Source organism: Canis lupus, chromosome 23 (genome assembly GCF_003254725.2).
Source record: "Canis lupus dingo isolate Sandy chromosome 23, ASM325472v2, whole genome shotgun sequence".
Classification (NCBI taxonomy): Eukaryota; Metazoa; Chordata; class Mammalia; order Carnivora; family Canidae; genus Canis; species Canis lupus.
In genome coordinates this window covers 14772447-14790236 of record NC_064265.1, presented here as the reverse complement: position 1 = coordinate 14790236, position 17790 = coordinate 14772447, and the positions used below count along the sequence as shown (strand labels likewise).

At 37.0% G+C, this 17790-nt stretch overlaps 1 protein-coding gene across 21 annotated transcripts in view; it reads left to right on the top strand.

Annotated features, from left to right (window-relative positions):
* The window catches only part of RBMS3 (RNA binding motif single stranded interacting protein 3), a 1287947-nt gene that overhangs the window by 1031125 nt on the left and 239032 nt on the right, over positions 1-17790 (top strand). For all 21 annotated transcript variants that reach the window (XM_025461062.3, XM_035705246.2, XM_049099705.1 and 18 more), the window contains one exon: positions 13085-13164. In XM_025461062.3, the coding sequence (XP_025316847.1) occupies positions 13085-13164 (80 nt within the window). The remainder of the gene's footprint in view (positions 1-13084; positions 13165-17790) is intronic.

Sequence of the window (17790 nt, the reverse complement as noted above, 5' to 3'; positions counted from 1 at the left end):
AATGCAGCTTCCCTCTTTTAGTGCAATTTGCATGCAGAAGCTACAAATGATTCTTTAAAATACAAATCTGAGGGCAGCCCCTGTGGCGCCCCAGTTTAGCACCGCCTGCAGCCCAGGGCGTGATCCTGGAGACTCCGGATCGAGTCCCACGTCAGGCTCTCTGTATGGTGCCTGCTTCTCTCTCTGCCTGTGTCTCTGCCTCTCTCTCTCTGTCTCTGTCTCTATGAATAAATAAATTAAAAAAAATCTTAAAAAAAAATACAAATCTGATCATGTCAGGGTACTGTTTATATCCCTCCATATGATTGGATTTACTGGCCTCTCCGCCATCATCCCTGACATGATCATTCCTGACATCACTCACCTTCCTGGCCTTCTGTGCCTTCCTGTCTCCTATCCTGGGCGCAAGAAGCCCTTCTTGACTGTTACACTTTCCATGACTCTTACCCTGGTTTCTGCCTTCTTATCCTTTAGGTATTAGCTTAAATGTGTTTTCTTCAGAGAACCCTTTACTGACCACAAACTCCAGCTTTCAAAGTTAGATGATCTGGTCATAGCTCCTGTCAAAGTTTATGGGTTTTTTGTTTTGTTTTGTTTTTCCCCAAAGAAAATTTGTCAAAATCATAAAGAATTCATTATTTAATCTTTGTCTTCATTCACTGGATTATACATATCCTTAAGTCATGTTTCCTTTTCACTGTTGGAAGGATGGATGGGTAGATGGTAGTTAGCATAATTGCCTTCCTATGAAGTTCTTGAATGACTAAACCCCCAAACAATGGCCATTTAAAACTCTGAGCTTTGAATATGAATTACCAGTCATATTCCAATACTGAAACTTAGGTCTGCATACTCTAAGTCATGTTATTTTCCAATTTCAGAAAGTAGCATGTGGATTGGTTCAAATAGGTTCAAATCAGTTTCTTAGGTATAAGAAATCAAAAGAAAATATGAATCTGCTTCTTTTGTAAGAAGCCAAGAAACTGATGAAGAATCAGTATTTCATTCTCCATGTGTCTTAGAGTTGAAATTCCAAGGAGCAGGATCCCACATGATACCTAATTTGATGATGTGAGAAAATAATGTTAACTTATATCATATGTCAGTGGGTCTGCTCAGATTTCTCTTTCCTCACACTTGGGCATTTGCTCTGCATTTTCTCAAACCACCCTGGCTGTTGCTTTAACAAAACTCAATCATTCACAAATTAACTTTTACACAGTTTTCCTTCTTTTTAAAATATCATCCTTTTCTTGTTGTTCAGCCACTCTCATTCAGAGGTCTCCCTCTGAACCACAAAACAGAGATGACTTGAGTGACAGTTTTCTTACTTCTTTCCAAGATATTGCATAGCTGGTGAGAGAAGTTAATGGATTATGTACAATAAATGCCTTGGGACAATGGTTCTCAAAGTGTAGTTTCCAGGACAGAAACCTCAGCATTGCTTGGGAAATTGTTAGAAATGCAATTTTGGAGCTGTATCCCAGACTTACTGAATCAGCAATGATGGGCAGTGGATGGGGTGCAGCAATCTGTGCTTTAACAAGCACTTAGGTGACTCTCCTGCTCTCTAAACCTTAAAAAGCATTGCCTTTAGGCATCAGACTGGTTCTCAAATCATCTGGAAGGCCTGTAAAATCTCAAATTGCTGGGCTTCATTCCTAGAAAAAAAATTTTGATGGAGTTAATTCCTGTTGACATCTCTATCACACTGTATCACTTTGTCAAATATACTAGTCATGAATCCATCTCCCTTCCTGTTCTCCAGATATAGGGACCAGATCTTGTTCTTACTCATGTCTGTCCCAGCACCTAGAAAATTATCTGGCACATTATTAATCTTCAGTAAATTTTTGATGATGAACAAATGAAATCACTTCAAGTGTTAAGGTTTTGCTTTTGTTTGTTTTTGACTCTAACTGTGCAGGGTGGTAGCATTTGATGATAATGATAAGCCAATTCTGAGATGGGTGTCCTGGGATTTTAGAGGAAACTGCAGTAGCATCAGCTCAGCTATTATTGATTTACAAATTATTTCTTCCTCTAAAAGTTCACAGCATCACAGGCATTATTAAAAGAAAATGTTATTTGATTGGAAGAACAGTCGGCCTGCAATTGTGCCTGGTAAATCATAGCTATCTCTTGAATTTTTGACTCTCTCAATTCATGTAACCTGAATAATTTTTTTTTAATCAGGCTTCATTTTAAATATTTTACTTACTTACTTACTTGTTTGTTTGTTTATTTATTTATTTATTTATTTATTTATTTATTTATTTATTTATATTTAGAGAGAGAGAGAGAGTGCTTGCATGCACATCAGTGGGAGTAGGGGCAGAGGAAGAAGGAGAGAATCTCAAGCAGACTCCACACTGAGCATGGGGCTTGATCTCAAGATCCTGAGATCATGACCTGAGCGGAAACCAAGAGTCAGTTGCTTAACTGACTGAGCCACCCAGGTGCCCCAGCAGGCTTCATTTTAAATATTACCATTGGTCACTTCTAATCACCAGATGGGGTCCTTGATTCATGGGCAAGAGATGCTAAAATTCTTTAATTAGAAAGAAATCCCCCCATTATTATTTTACTCTCAAGCTATACATTAATCTCCTTTGATAACCATCTCTTCAAAGTAAAGGTAATATCTTCATTTTATATTTAAAACACTGAACCTCAAAGCATAAATTTAAATGCCAGTAGGGTGCACAGACAGCACAATTACAGGCTTTTCAAAGTCCGAGAAGCACCAAATATATCTGAAATTACAGATATTTTATTTTATTTTATTTTATTTTATTTTATTTTATTTTATTTTATTTTATTTATTTATCTATTTTTTTTACTCTCTTGTAACTTAAAACAATTTGTAAGATCCACCGCCCTCTAGGCAGCATTTTATAGCCAAGTCATGAACCTCCAAAAACAGAAGTTTACGGTGGGAATGCTGACCATCAGACAAGTCAGACTCACTACTGCAGAGCTAACGGGTGCCAACAGACTACCTTGCCTTCCAGGGTGAGGATCAGAGCATAAATCAGCCTGAGGCTGGACGGACATGACTGCGTGTTCATGTTATTCATTTCCCATTCCCAGAAACATGAAACCGTTTGTCTAACAAAAATCACATTGAAAGACTGTTATGTGAGGCCGGGAAAGAATGACCCAGAGTGCTGAAGTGATGGCGGGGGTGGGAGGGGGGTGGGAGGGAGGTAAACATTCACAATTAATCCAGCTTCAACATCTGGGAACATAGACCCTCTTTAAGAAATACATTTACTGTCCCCTGGTGAGCTAAAGAGCGTGAGAGACCGCTGAGCACAGAGACCTTTGTATTTTGTAATCTTTTTCACCTCTCTTCGGTGCTCTTCATTTGATTCTCATGGAATTTTGTTTGAATGACTTTTAACATATGTTCTACCTCTCCCTACTGAATGAACAAGTTTTCCAATTAAATAGTTTCAGTGTTTTCTTTTTGCTAAGTAAAATAATAATAATAATAATAATAATAATAATAATTGATGTTATAGGCAAATATCAGCCTGATTATTAAAAATCAGTATAAATAGTAGGTTAAAAATACTTTATTTTCTTTTATGAGCTTTGAATATCTTTAAAATTTTATTGATTTGCTATCTACTCCCTGATATTTCTTGCTCCCTATCTTCTCCCCTCCTGGAATATAGTGAAACTTTGACTCAGAATCAGCATAATGAAAATAAAAGAATTTTTAAAATTATAAGACAAATACCAGTGCTTCCTATGCAGGTAGCATAGATATAAGACCTTTAAAATGACCATCAAGCTTATCTAATTTTCATTGTTTGGAATATGTTTCAATCGTATCTGTTGATCTGATTGAATCTCTCTTTGTGTTATAAATTCTCCCCCTTGCTGTTTTGGCTATTCTTTTGCCATTTCTTCCTCAAACCTACCTGGAAGTAGGAAATCAAATGTGAACAAAGAAAATCTCCAAGATGTAAATTTAGTGATCAGTCATCTCCAATCCATAGCTGCGTTTGCACAGAAAGAGGTTACAGTGTTTGCTAAGACTGAAGAGATTAAGGTCTGTTACTCTATTTGGTAATCTTAATTCCTCATGCAATTTGCCAGCAAATGTGATCTACTGGAGAGTAAACTCTCCATCCTTCAGGTTCTGGATCTTTGTTCTTGTTTTGTGTTTTTTCATTTATCTTGATCTGTTTCTGCATATTGTGTCTTTTTCTTTCATTCACTGTCCATAAGTATCTGTAAGTCATGATCACAGCAAGATATATGGAAGAACATTCTTCTTTCTTTTCCATATATTTGGAGCCCTGGATTTCAAGACCCCAACCAACTAACCATCCAACCTACCAGTCAACCAATCAAACAAATGGATTAAATAGCATCAAATAATCTATAATTTTGAAATGTCCTGGAATCAATTTTTGCACTATACTTGGCTTTATAAAAACTTTGCAAAGGAGGGAAATATATACATTATTGTTTTATCATTATAAAATTGAAATGACTGGATCCCAAATATCATCCTCTGTAGGATGAGAGGAGGGTTCTGAATATTATTTACTCATGTGAAACTGAAATTGGAGAACTTTGTTACCTCGAGTTTGGAAACAGTAAGCCATTAAGTGTGCTGAGGGCCTCTAAGGTTTCTTTGCCCTGTGTGGGTTGTGAGCACAAACTGTGATGGGGACTCTTGAGCCATGTGAAGGCTGTGGGGATATGAGATAGGTTGTCTGTTTCCCACCAATAAAGAAGAAAGACTGAGAAATGTCATTTGGACTCACAAGTGTGAGTCTCTTTATTTAGCATCTTTCCTGTATTCTCTGGTGTCTGTGAGTTGGATCATCCATACACTCACTCTGCTTGGTTATGAAAATGGCTTTCTGGAAAATAGCTTATGTCTTATTTCTGCATCTTATTTCTGCACCTCCTATCTGTGTTCTTGAACAAGATACATAAACTCTCTGAGCCTCCCTTTCTGATATGTAAAATGTACTTCATTTTACATTTACATTTTTTCATTCATTCATTCATTCATTTATTCATTTCACCCAATAAGTATGTCTTGAGCACTATAAGATGTCAGTAACTGTTCTAAATACAGTAATTCAGAAGGGTACACAAAAGAAAAATATTTGACATTCTACAAGACTGGGGAAACAACAAAAATGAAACCAAACAAATAGGAAAATATAAAATAATATCAAATAATCCATATAAAATAATTTAAGCCAAAATAAAACATAGAGATACAAAGGTGAGCATGGCAGAATGAGAGTCTGGAAGTCAAGGACAGGAAAGTTCTCTTAAGAGATAGCATTTAGGCTGAGATCCAGATGGTGAGAAGGAACCAGGATGAGAGTCTCTCGGTGGGGTTGGATAGGGAATCCTGGCAAAGGCAGGCAGAGATCTAAGATGGGGCTGAGTTTGACACATCTAGGAAACAGAAAAAAGGGAAAATTGCTATTTAATAGAGGAAAGAAAAGAGATGTAACAGATAATAATATCTAGGAATCAAATGTGCCTGCAGCTCAAAGAGATTAATTAAAAGTGATAGTGGGGGTGAAGGCACCTGAGTGACTCAGTTGGTTAAGCATCTGCCTTCAACTTGGGTCATGATCTCTGGGTCCTGAGAGCACTGCTCTGGTTCCCTGCTCAGAGGGGAAGGGAGCCTGCTTCTCCCTCTCCCTTTGCCTGCCCCTTTTCCTGCTTGTGCTCTTTCTCTCTCTGTCAAATAAATAAATAAAATCTTTAAAAAAAAAAGTGATAATGAATTCCAGTGGCATTTAGTGGTAGGAGTTTTCTCCATCTGAACATACTATACTTATTGATTCCTTTTATCTCAGTTTTAATGTTTTTAATTTAATTTGCTTCCATTTCTTCACCAAAACTCTTTTGAAACAATCTATGGTTAAAAGACAGATTCAGGTTATGATGTCAACCGGAAGTAGACAGATAATCTAAGTGACAAGTAATTCCCAGACTGGTGTAAAAGAAACCTTTTTTTTTTTTCTTCCCCTTGCATTTTTCCTAAAACACACAGCCTCCAGGATAATTTTTTTCCTTGAGTGTTGATAGTTTTATGGCATAGGCATCAGCATGCTGGCTACAGACAGAATTTCACCCTAAATGATTCAACTGAAGAGACTAGAGTGAAGCAGGATTTACAAAAGTGTGGATAGAGTGAAGGGAACTGACAAAGGATGTTGAGATACACAGAGATGATCAGCAGAAGGAAGCTTTTACCACCCCGAAACAGCTGAAGGCGAATGGAAGAGCGTTCCCAGAGCCAGTGAGCCCCATAGCCTTGGAGGCAGGGGCTGGCTGGAATAGCTGGAGACAGGGAGGGATGCAATCCTAGCCAGAGAGGCAGTGCCGAAGCCCGGAGAGAATGAGGAACCAGCCAGACTCCTCTACTCCTACCAGGTCTCAAGTGACTGAAGCCAATGAAGAGCCATCAGATAAAAAAGCTAAGAGGACACAGTTCACAGATGGATCACTTCTTTGAGGCATAGAACAGAGAAATCATAGACGGGTAACAGAAAACATCAGAAAATGCATGGGCAAACTGACAATTTTTCTTTCCCCTTGACCTTACAATTAAAAAAAGGAAAGAAAAATTGTGCAAAGTTAATAATAGCTAAGCATCTGCTACTTTACCTTAGCATCGGCAGTTGATACAGGATGGTAGGAATGATGGCAAACTGGTTCTGTTTAAAGAAAGCAACTGTTCAACTGTTGAAATTCAAGTCATGGTTGCTATGATGACATCCCTCCTAAAACCAAATGTGTGTTTTTTTTTTAACAATAAATATATGTTGTTTTTCAACATCAGTTCTTTAGTTAACTGACACCAACTGGGTGTCCAGCAGTTTGATTCCATTCTAACACTATGTGGAATTATCCACAGACCCCATAGGTTTAAAGGCTCAGTCCCAGAAGACTGTTCCCACTTCAGACAGCAGCCCCAAATGATAGGAGCTCCCCACATTGCTACCAAGCCAACTACAAATTCAGGGGTTTCCTTGACCCCCTCAGGTTTGCTGATTCACTAGAACAACCAACAGAACTCATGAAAACAATTTACTTATGTTTACTTGTATATCACAAAGAACACAACTCAAAGAGATATAAAGGGCAAGATATGGGGTATGAGTAGCTCAGAGCTTCCCTATTCTCCCTGGGAGCACCACCCTCCCAGCAAATCCATATGTTCACCAACCCGGAAGCTCTCTGAACTCATAAACTCAGGTATGGCCAAAAGGGCCTTATTATAAATAACAGAGGACATTCCTTTCACTCAGGATATAACACGGCTTTAGGAGTTCTGTGTTAGAAACCAGGGACAAAGATTAAATCCATTTTTATTATACCACGGTTGCTGTGCAGAAAACATGGATCAGAGCATATCATCTTTCAAGAGGAATCAGGAATCCAATCTACTTCATGTGAAGTCTCCCACTCTTTAAATGTTGACAATCATTTCAGATTCCCCAAAACCTTTTTGTAGTACAAACAAAACTTTCTACCTAAAGGTTGAATTCAGCCCATGATTTCTAGTTTGGGCAAACAGCTCCAGAACAGTGGTTTTCAACCCTGGCTGCCCACTGGAATCACCTGAGTAGCTTTGAAAAGTATGTGCCTAGACTTTATGCCAAAGCAGTTAAATTAGAATCTCCTGGGCTGTGGCCCAGACATTGGTATTTTTAAAAATAGTTTCCTAATAATTGTAATGTACAGTCATTTTAAAATAAACATTTTACTTTGGAATAAGTTTAATTTAGAAGAAAAGTTACAAAGGTAATAAAGAGTTCCCATATACACCACACCCATTTTCCCCCATTATTAACATCTTACATTACCTTGGTGTATATATCAAAATTAAGAAACTGACATTGATACATTACTATTAGCTAAACTCCAGACTTTGTTTGGATTTCACCAGCTTTTCCACTTATATGCTTTCTCTGTTCCAAAATCCAATGCAGAGTACCATTTTTGTACTTAGTTGTTATGTTTCATCAATCTGTTATGGTTTATGACAATTTCTCAGACTTTCCTTGTTTTTCCTGAGTAGCACTAGCCAAGTATCCCAGGGAATGTCTCCAGTTCTGGGTTTGTCTGATGTTTTTCTCATGATAGGATCCATATGATGTATAGGTTTTAGGAAAGAATACCGTAGAGGTTAAGTGCCCTTTCAGTCACATCAGATGAAGGTATATCTCCATTTTTGCAAACAACTGCTCCAGGTAACAGAGACTGAACAAAATGGAAGTAGCACAATCTATCAGCATCAGAACACATTAAAGTAGATGGGTACAGGGAATCAGGAGGGATGATGGAGGCTAGCAATGGAACTCCATCCCTTCCAGGTAAGCCATCTGAACTGAGAGTCAAGAGACAAAGGCTCTCTTCCAGGTTCATCCATTGACTAGTCTCTAGGGAAGGCAACTAGTGTTAGTTTCTTCATCTGTATAATTTAGAAGATATCTGAAGCTATTTCTAGTCCTAAAATTTTGTAATTCTAAAACTCTGAAGTAGGGTTTAGTTAGTCAAATATTGTCCACAATTTTGTTTCCTAAGAGGAATGTGTTGTACTGCTGAATAAGACACTTCCCAAATGTCTGGGTTTGGGTAGAAAAAGATGGCAGAGAGGCAGCTCTGCTGCATTATTTGGCATTTATGACACTTGTATCCTAAGAATGTCGAGCATCTGGCAGGTGGAAAACAAATTGTAAAGACTAAGAAGAAAATTCAGCTCATTCACTCATCTTTGTACCTGGGACTCAACTGTTGTTCTTTCCATTATGATAGATTAAGAAGTAAATGATGGAATTCATTTTTTAAATCTCAGAAGGAGTGCACATTTTAGTACTTTTAAAAAAACTATTAATGTTGACCCTTTGCATAACTTTAGCCGGATTTAGATGGAAGACTGGCTTACAATGTTGGATATTCTAAGTTGCCAATAATTTGTACAAAGCCCATGATTGCAAAACCACAAAAATTTCCCAATAGCGGAAACCTCTAATTAACCGACATAAATGGCAGGGTGGATTTGTTTTAAATATATGGTTAATAATGCTTTTTGCTTTAAGATCATAAACTGAGAGATTTTTCTATTGAACTGAGATAAGTAGGCTGCAGAAGGTTTTGCAAAATTCTTTTCCACTTTTGTGTGTTAAGTCTGACCCAGAACATTCTACTAATATTGGATCAAACTCTCCTCTGATGTAACTTGCCTGTGGGAATTGTATTGGCTGTGAAACTGGCTCCCCTTAGTAACTGGTTAAAAAAAAAAATTTTTTTTTCAATCACAATTCTGTGGTTTGTTTTGAATGACTGAAGCCAGGTTCCTAGGCTCTGAGACAAGAAAGAATGTCAAATGGGACCTTTAATGTGTATTTATATTTAAACATCAGACCTAACAGAAAACCCTGAAGCTTTATACAATGATTGGAGCCTTGTAAGAACCTAATTAATGTATCTTCGGGTGAATGGTTGGCCTGGCACGCGAGCTGTCCCGAGGTACTCGAGGGGGTTCAGGTACCGCCTGGGAAGAATAGATGCGGTTGTAGTGATTCAGTGGCCCGTCTGAAAGGGACATGTAAAGGCAGCTTTGTCTGGCATGCCGCCTTTTCAGACTCACTTGATAATGCTAGTGTCAGTTTCAACTGAAGCGTGGGCCAGATTGCAGATAGCTTGAGCTGGCATTTCAAAGCAGTTAATTGTGAAACTTGAGAAGAGAATGGGCGCATTCTTCCTAAGGTGGCTATTCAAATGCACTGTCTTCCCCCCTAGAGCTCCAGTCTCACTTTTGTTCCGTTTCCACATAAAATGCACGAGGAACCGAGCCTTTCCCTCGGTAGCTCCTATATTGCTGCCTTTGCTGGGACTGCTTTGCCTTGTTAAAATGTGCCCCGTGTATTAAAATGAAATTGTCACTGCTGGGTGGTGCAGCATAACATGGTTTGACACTAAGCGCCAGCAGCTACAGAAAACAGACTTTTATTGCATTTATTCTTTCGGAGAGGAGAGTCTCTAAAGGCTCACTGCAGACATTCACTTAGTTAAATCTGAATGAAGCCAAAGTGAACAATCTATGCTGCTGTCTTTGTGTTACTAGAAACAGCCCCCATCCGGCTAGATGCGGCTGTAAAATAGCCTTAAGAAAAGATGATCGCACTTAGAATCCAAAAGGGAAGACTTGAGGGCTTTCAATCCAGAGCAAAAATATTTTAGATGGGTAGAGTGGGTGAGCCACCTGATTTCCTACTCTAGCTTCTTCTGTATTTGCTGAAACACTTTAGAATCAACAAGTACGTGCACACACCCCAATCTAGTTTTAGTCTTCATTTAGAATTCCATGTCATTTTAAGACAAAGAGAAAGGATTTGATTTGTAGGACTCCTGCAAGCAAGCTTTAGATTCTTAACTGCCTTTTATCCAGATGAGTATCCAGAGAGAGATTGAACAAGGAGGGGGCTCTGGGGCCTAAGCTTTTCATTCTGTGGCTCTCCTAGAATAAAAATTCCATAAAGTAACATCTGTAGTAATTAAGGGCTTACATTTCCTCTCCAATTCATGCCTCTGGTAGGAGGGAAGGTTATCGTCCCTAAGAGGCGATGGATAGTAGCTCCTGTGGGAAGACAGAAAGAACAGAATTAGAATTCTTTTGTTCCTAGAAATGCAAGTTTCCTACTTCAAATAATAATAATAATAGTAATAACAGGCTGAAAGACTTACTGTGTAAGATTTCATATAAAGAAAAACTTGAAGGAGTTAGGAAAATTGTATTTAGCTATTGCTAAATATTCAGAATAGAGAAAGATTCATCTTGCCTTTCTAGCCCAAATATCTTCTGATTTGGAGGAACTTGTGAATAAGCAGCGAGCAAAATGCTCTTTGCTTTTATTTTTTATTTGTTAAAATTGTACGTTATAGCTTAAAGAGGTTTGGTGGTTGTTTTTCTTTCCACGTTTGGGCATAAAATTGATTACTTTTTTACATGTTCTTCAAAATAACACCAATGTGGATCCTTTGGGCCATTTGATAAAAGAATAATAACCTATTCATTCATTTCCTGTACCTTCTTGGCATAGCAGGACAAGCAACATCATTTGTGGCACCCCCCCCCCCCATTGAAAGATCAAAATGCAGGATTCCTTGTTAGAAAATCATTCAAGATTTCAAGATGCTGCCAGCAGAGTTTTAAACCAAGTAAAGGTCTATTCTCAGTTCGTGGCTCTGTCGTTCTGTGCTGGTCTTATGCCAGGGAAGTCAGTTTTGCTTGGTAGGTAGAGATTTGCCATTTATATGTGTAGCTATAGAGCAAAATGTGCCTCCATCCCATGCCTCATAGGAATATACATCAGAAAAGACTTCTTTTTTGGGATGCCTGGGTGGCTCAGTGGTTGAGCAACTGCCTTCCACTCAGAGTATGATTCCAAGAACTCCCTACAGGGAGCTCACTTCTCCCTCTGCCTCTGTCTCTGTGTCTTTCATGAATAAATAAATAAAATATTTTTTAAAAAGACTTCTTTTGTTTTTATGTAATTGGGTCATAAAATAATGACACCCCTCCCTCCCCCGAACATGCTCCTGATACCATCTAGAATTTCTTAACCTGAAGAGTTACCCCAGCTGCTGTGAACCTTCCACTTAGGCACAGTGTTCTGCTTATCTCACCCTATCTAAAAGGACACTGGGCCAGGCCAGCCCCCTGCCTGAATGACTTCTCTAAGGGCTCTTCTGATCTCCTGTGCCCACTTCTCAGTGTTTCCCTGTATTCTGAAATTCCTCTCACATTTGAATGTCTGTAGCTGTAATAAATGTGTAACTTACTTGGCATCTGTTTACATATTTTCCCCTTATCTTATTTCCTGTACACATAATATACTCCTGAAAACACTCTTAAAATTCAGGTGTAAGGAGGTTTTATAACTTGAATTAAACTGCTTCATTCCAAGAAAACTCATATTAATAACACAGCAGAAAATCCAAAATTATACTTTGCCTTTTAGACAAATTTCACACATTTCATACACATTCTTTCATATGCGTGTGAGCTGTTTTTTAAATTTGTATTTGCCTCTGGTGTACTGTTTGGGGCATTTAATTTCTTTTAATCAGAATCAGCCCTTTAATTTTTATCTTCCCCATCCAATGTTATAAAATAATAAAGCCCTGCTATAGTTAATTATTTAGAAAATGTTGCCAATTCTGGTCTACTTAGGATAAGGCAACACTGCCAATAGTGGCATTATGATGGTATAGTTCAAAATGTTGATTCATTAGCTTGCAAGTGAGATGCCAAAATCTGGCCCAAGAAACCTAGTTTAGGAATATGGATTCCTAGTATGAAAAAAATAGAGGATTTCCAAAACTCAAAGTTAAGAAAGTTCAGGACTTGAGGTTTATGTTTTTCCCTCACATTTGAGACCTCAAATAATTCTCTTTTGTGCCTCCACCCAGTGGGTTTTCAATAAAAGTGTCAAGATGCTGATGATAACATTATTGTACTAATCATGGCTTTAGACTGCAAGTGGTGGAAATACACCACATCTCCTCAGCGTGTTTTGTGGAGTCCCTTAGCACAATAGCTTACTGGTTACAGTTCGGCTTTGGTGTTAGACAAGCCTTAGTTAAAATCTCAACTCTGCCACTTATTGCCAAGGTCGTTTGTCTACGTAAGCCTCAGAGTCCTGGATGTGAAGAGCAAAAAGACCTCCATTTCAGGTTTGCTAATTCAGACATTCAACAAATATTTATAGATCACCTTCAATTGCCAGACATTGTTTTGTGGATTAAAAAAGATAATGCCTCAGTATACTTCTGGGAGAGGAATCAGCACAGGGCCATCCACATAGGCAACTTTCAATGCAATAAATAATACTCTTAGCAATGGTGAGTTTGTGATGTTCTAATCATGGTGGTCACGGCAATCTTTGATAATTCTCGTAGAATGCTCAACCTAAGCTTTTCCATGGCTTTCCCATTTCCCTTTTCCTTTTTATTTACTTTTTGCAAATATGTACAACTTTGTTAAAATATATGATCCCTTGTTTACCTCGTTTTTCAGAATGGAGTCTACTGAAAAATGTGAAGTGGTAATTCAACATTTTAATGGAAAATATCTGAAAACACCACCAGGCATCCCAGGTAAGAGATACCATTAAGCAATTATTCATTTGTTCATTTGTGTCTAGGCTTATTGCTATTATTAGAACAAGTATATGATAAAGCCCTTGGTTGGTCACTGGGAATGAAAAAGTTGCTTTTATAATTGTGTGTTTTTTAACAGTATACAGCAACTCATCTCTCTCAAAACTACCAAAGGTTTCTTTATGATCCTTCTTTGGCCTTTCTTTTGAATCTCTGGTGCTGATTGCTTGAAGTGAATTGGAAGAAATACATTGCAAATAGTTTAAAATGTACTTCAAGTGAAGGAAGTCCTGACTCCTGTCATTAATGTTGGTATCTTGATTTCTGCCTTTATATACTATATCTAAACAGTGATAAGTCACAGTGAAGTACACTAATTGATGCCAATTTCCAAACATTTTTTACCAGTCCATCACAAAAAAAGGGTATAGGAAGTGAGAGTAAGGATTTAGAATTTTTGTTTTTGCATTTAGAAACTTGACATTGCTATGAAATCTGAAGGCATAATTCCATATTTTTAAAAAATATATCAGTTACTGACATATTGATTTTTTTAAACTGTCCACTCATCAGAGATAATTTGAGGAGCACCAATCTTGACTGTCCCAGGACATTTCACATTTCCCAACGCAAAATCCTTAAGCTTTCATAGATATCATAAGATGATAAAAGTTTATGCTACTAAAAATAACATTCACCATAAAGAATTGAATAAATCACATGCATTTGGGGCTTAAGCTAGCAATGCTTTAACTTGCTGTTAATTTGGTGGTAGTGCATACAGCAAGTATTTAATATTAAGTGAATAAATTTAAAATATATCTTATGCATACACACAAATATTAGAGATTGAATGAAGTGCTAAAAAGGAAGACTTAAAATGAGGGGATAAAGAAATATCTGACTAAGGCATATTGGTTTATTGGTTGCTCTTTCATTTTTGGTGATTCTCAGGGGAAAAATCTGACTTCTTAAGTCTTATAATATTTTCCTTTTGATTTTTTTAAGCTGGGCTCCTATAGTGTTTGCTGTGTAATGTGTCTGCTATTTAAAACACATGGTTAGAGAGTTCAGGGGTTGCATATTTCAGTTCCTTAAAATGTACTGAGGCTACATAAAAGAGGAAATCTGAACAAAAAGAGAAATAATAATGTGGAGGGGTCAGGGTCCTTTTAGGTAGGACTCGACTCGGTTTATTTGGGGAAGGTATCAGGAAAGGAGAAAGGTCCTTCAGACACTCACTTAGATGATCTGCAAAATCCAAAGTAGCATCTTCTGGTTAATCAGAGTGCACACACAATGACGCCTGTGCCTCGATTTGGTTAGCTTCCATGCGTAACATTCCCTTGAGAACCAACTACATTATGATCCAATTGGAGACATATGGTGTTGTTAAGAGAAGAGTTAGCAGTTTTCATCTCAGCATGTAAGCTGCCCTTGCATTTTAGGAGAAATACTTTTTCTTTTCTTTTAGCATAAAAGACACTTTAAGACACTTCACTCAGTCCTATCATTGAATAGAGGGGTTGCATTGTTAGAGAATTCTCCCCTTATTTATCCCATTTTATCCAACAGATGGCTATCTGTATAGAAGGCATTCAAACTAGGTGTGAATTAGATGGCTCTATAAAAAAAATAAGAATGAGAAAATTATGTAGAAATTATTATTGGTTCAAGTTTTAATACATCTCAGGTTTTTTTTTTGTTTTTGTTTTTTTGTTTTTTGTTTTCTTAGCTTTCTTCATTTTCGGAAAAGACATTGAAATCCTTCTTGACTTGATTGATTTGCAATTGTATTATTTGGTTTTCCCCATAGAACATAGCTGACTAATACAATTTAATGCTAAAGACAAAGAAAGTCACTACAAATCCCCAAATGTCTAGGCATCCTTCCTGAATACACAGGCTGTGATATCAACCTGTCTAATATCATAGCTACACCCAATGGAAACATTGGGAATAGCAAGAACTTGGTTATGAGTTTCTTACTCACTTTTGTCTCGTGGGAACACAAGAGGTAAAATAATTATGCTCAGTTATAAAATTCTTAAGCGATATAAGTTATGCTTCTGAGATTTGCACTAATGTAATAGAATTAAATATACAATTTTGATCATCATTACTTAAATTTGCTTATTTATGCATTGAAAGTCAGAGGTTAATAAAAGTTTCAAATATTAACAGAAGATATTTCATCTTTAGTATTTAAGTTTGATATGGAATAAAATAGGATATAATGCAAAATGAGGGTATTTTGGTAGGTCCAGTAGTAAAAGGCCCTCATTGGGTTCATTCATGGTCAGAATATGAATAATCAAATATGACTACATGCTGTTTGCCTTTATTGGTCCTCACTGCTTGTTTGTTGTAGATAATTGAAATGTTATTTTCAAAAACTCATATCTTAATCCAATTTTTTATTTTAACTTGAAGGCTTCAAGTGGGATGTTATTAAAGGCCCTGATATCAAATTGAAAGGGATTCCTTGGATATTTTCAAAAGAAATGACGAAATTCCTAGCCTTTTCAATCTTACTGTAGCTTTAGACCCACCTACAACTAATATAGAATTCAAAAACTTATAAAAATCTCAATGTTCTGCATTATCAAGTTTTGGCATCTTTGACTTCAAAAGTTTGTGGTTTTAGGAAACTCACTGATTATTTCAATGCAATGCCATAAGGTCGTGTAATTGATGCACCACAGTTCCAGTAATGACCTGAGATTCTCACACCAGGAGATAGCTGTAGAAAAGATTGCATGTTAAGTCAGTCACCTTCTTATACTAGACCCCTGCTTTTATCCTACGCTAAACAAGTAGAGAACAATTGGTACCACATTTGCCTTCTTTACTTCTCCGTTTAGGGATGATGTGGGGGAACTGTGTACGTGTCACTGGGTAGATACAGTGCGATTTTGGTTTCTGTCCTTCATAAAGGAGATGCAAAGTTAATTATTTTCCTGAGATGATCATCTAGTTTCCAAATCCCCTACAGTGCTATTTCTATACAAGAATAAGAAGAAAATCCAATTCAACCCAAAACTTCAGCATTGCTCTGAATTTCAAATTTTAAAAACATTGTGATTTAAGGTATTTGCAAAGACATGTAACATTGACCACATTTCTGTTGCCACTTCCATTTTGATTTGTCATTCTAACAACAATTTTTTCACTAAATATGATTCATGTGGTATTTAGTTTTGATTCCTGCTGACAGATTATGTGAGTTGGAAGGACATTTCGTAGATATCTTCTTTTGGTTCACACTTTCTCTCTCTGGGCTCCTCCTTTTGTTCATAAAAATCTAATTTTAATGAATACATCATGGGTCATTAATGTGTATTAGAGCCTCCAGAACTAGTTCTGCTCACTTTGAATTATAACGTTGTCCCCAGATTTTGGTTACCTGGATCAATGAAGCTAAATATACATGCTAAAAAATCAAGTTATTTGAATTCTGGTATATGTGTACAGGATCAGGCAGCTATGTTGCTACTAGCAGGTGGGGAAGAGAGGCCAGCGTCAATCATGTAGCCATCTGCAGAAAGCTATCATCTAGTATTTTCTTCCTCCCCTAGAGGGAAAAGAAAACACAGTGTTCCATAAATGTTGCATGTCCTACATATCGATCTTGATGTTTTCTGGACAAAATGAAGGATCATTAGTTGCTTGCCTGCCTAACCCCAGACATTTCTTTGTCCCATAATGAATTGCACAGCAACATTGTGCAGCCCCAAAGCGTTTCATTTTCAAACCTCTGGCAAAAGCAAAGGGTAAGTTCCTAGACACTTCAGGGATCTGTAGGGCATGAACTTGAAAGGTTCACTTCCAAAGAGCCCCCGGAGCAGAATGATGCACCATGTGGAAAAGGCTTCCACATATAAGGACATGTATTGATGAATGAAACATGCAGGCTAGTTTGTAGAAAAATAAATCAGATTTTGCTCTCAAACTAGACTTTGGCCTGTAAACATGTGTTCCTATTAGTGGAGCAGTCTTTCCAGAAGAAAATGGAATAACCCACTCTTAGGATGATTTTCTTACTCTTTTTAAAAATTTTCTTACTCTTTAGATAATTATATCTAATCCCAGTTGAACTTCTAGAAGTAGAGTAAGGTAGAGTAATAGCTCACCACATGTTGAAAAGCTTTTCATTTTAAAAAATCTGTGATCAACAGAAATTTAGACGACTAAGTGAGTGACAGAGGAACCATATTTTCCTAATAAATAAAATAAAATAAAATTGTGTGCCTTATTGATGCTTTGACATACAGTCTGTCTATTGTGTGTTTATGTAAAAAAAAAGTACATGATTGTGGATATATATCTCATGGGGGTATGTGAGGAAAAATATGTAAAGTCTGATAATTCTTTAAACAACATGAAAAGAAATGTTGTTTGTTTAAATTTAAAAGTTTTCACAGAGTAAAATATCACAATGTTCTTAAATGAAATTTATATTCAATTAATGACATGGTACAAAATTATGAATATTTGTCAATAGTATACACATTTTTATCAGTAGAAAATGTTGCAATCTCTCACAATCAGGGTTTCCTTGGTGAAACCAGTCTATTAAGTCCACAAATATAACAAATGTAGTAGTTGAGCAAAAGGCAACAA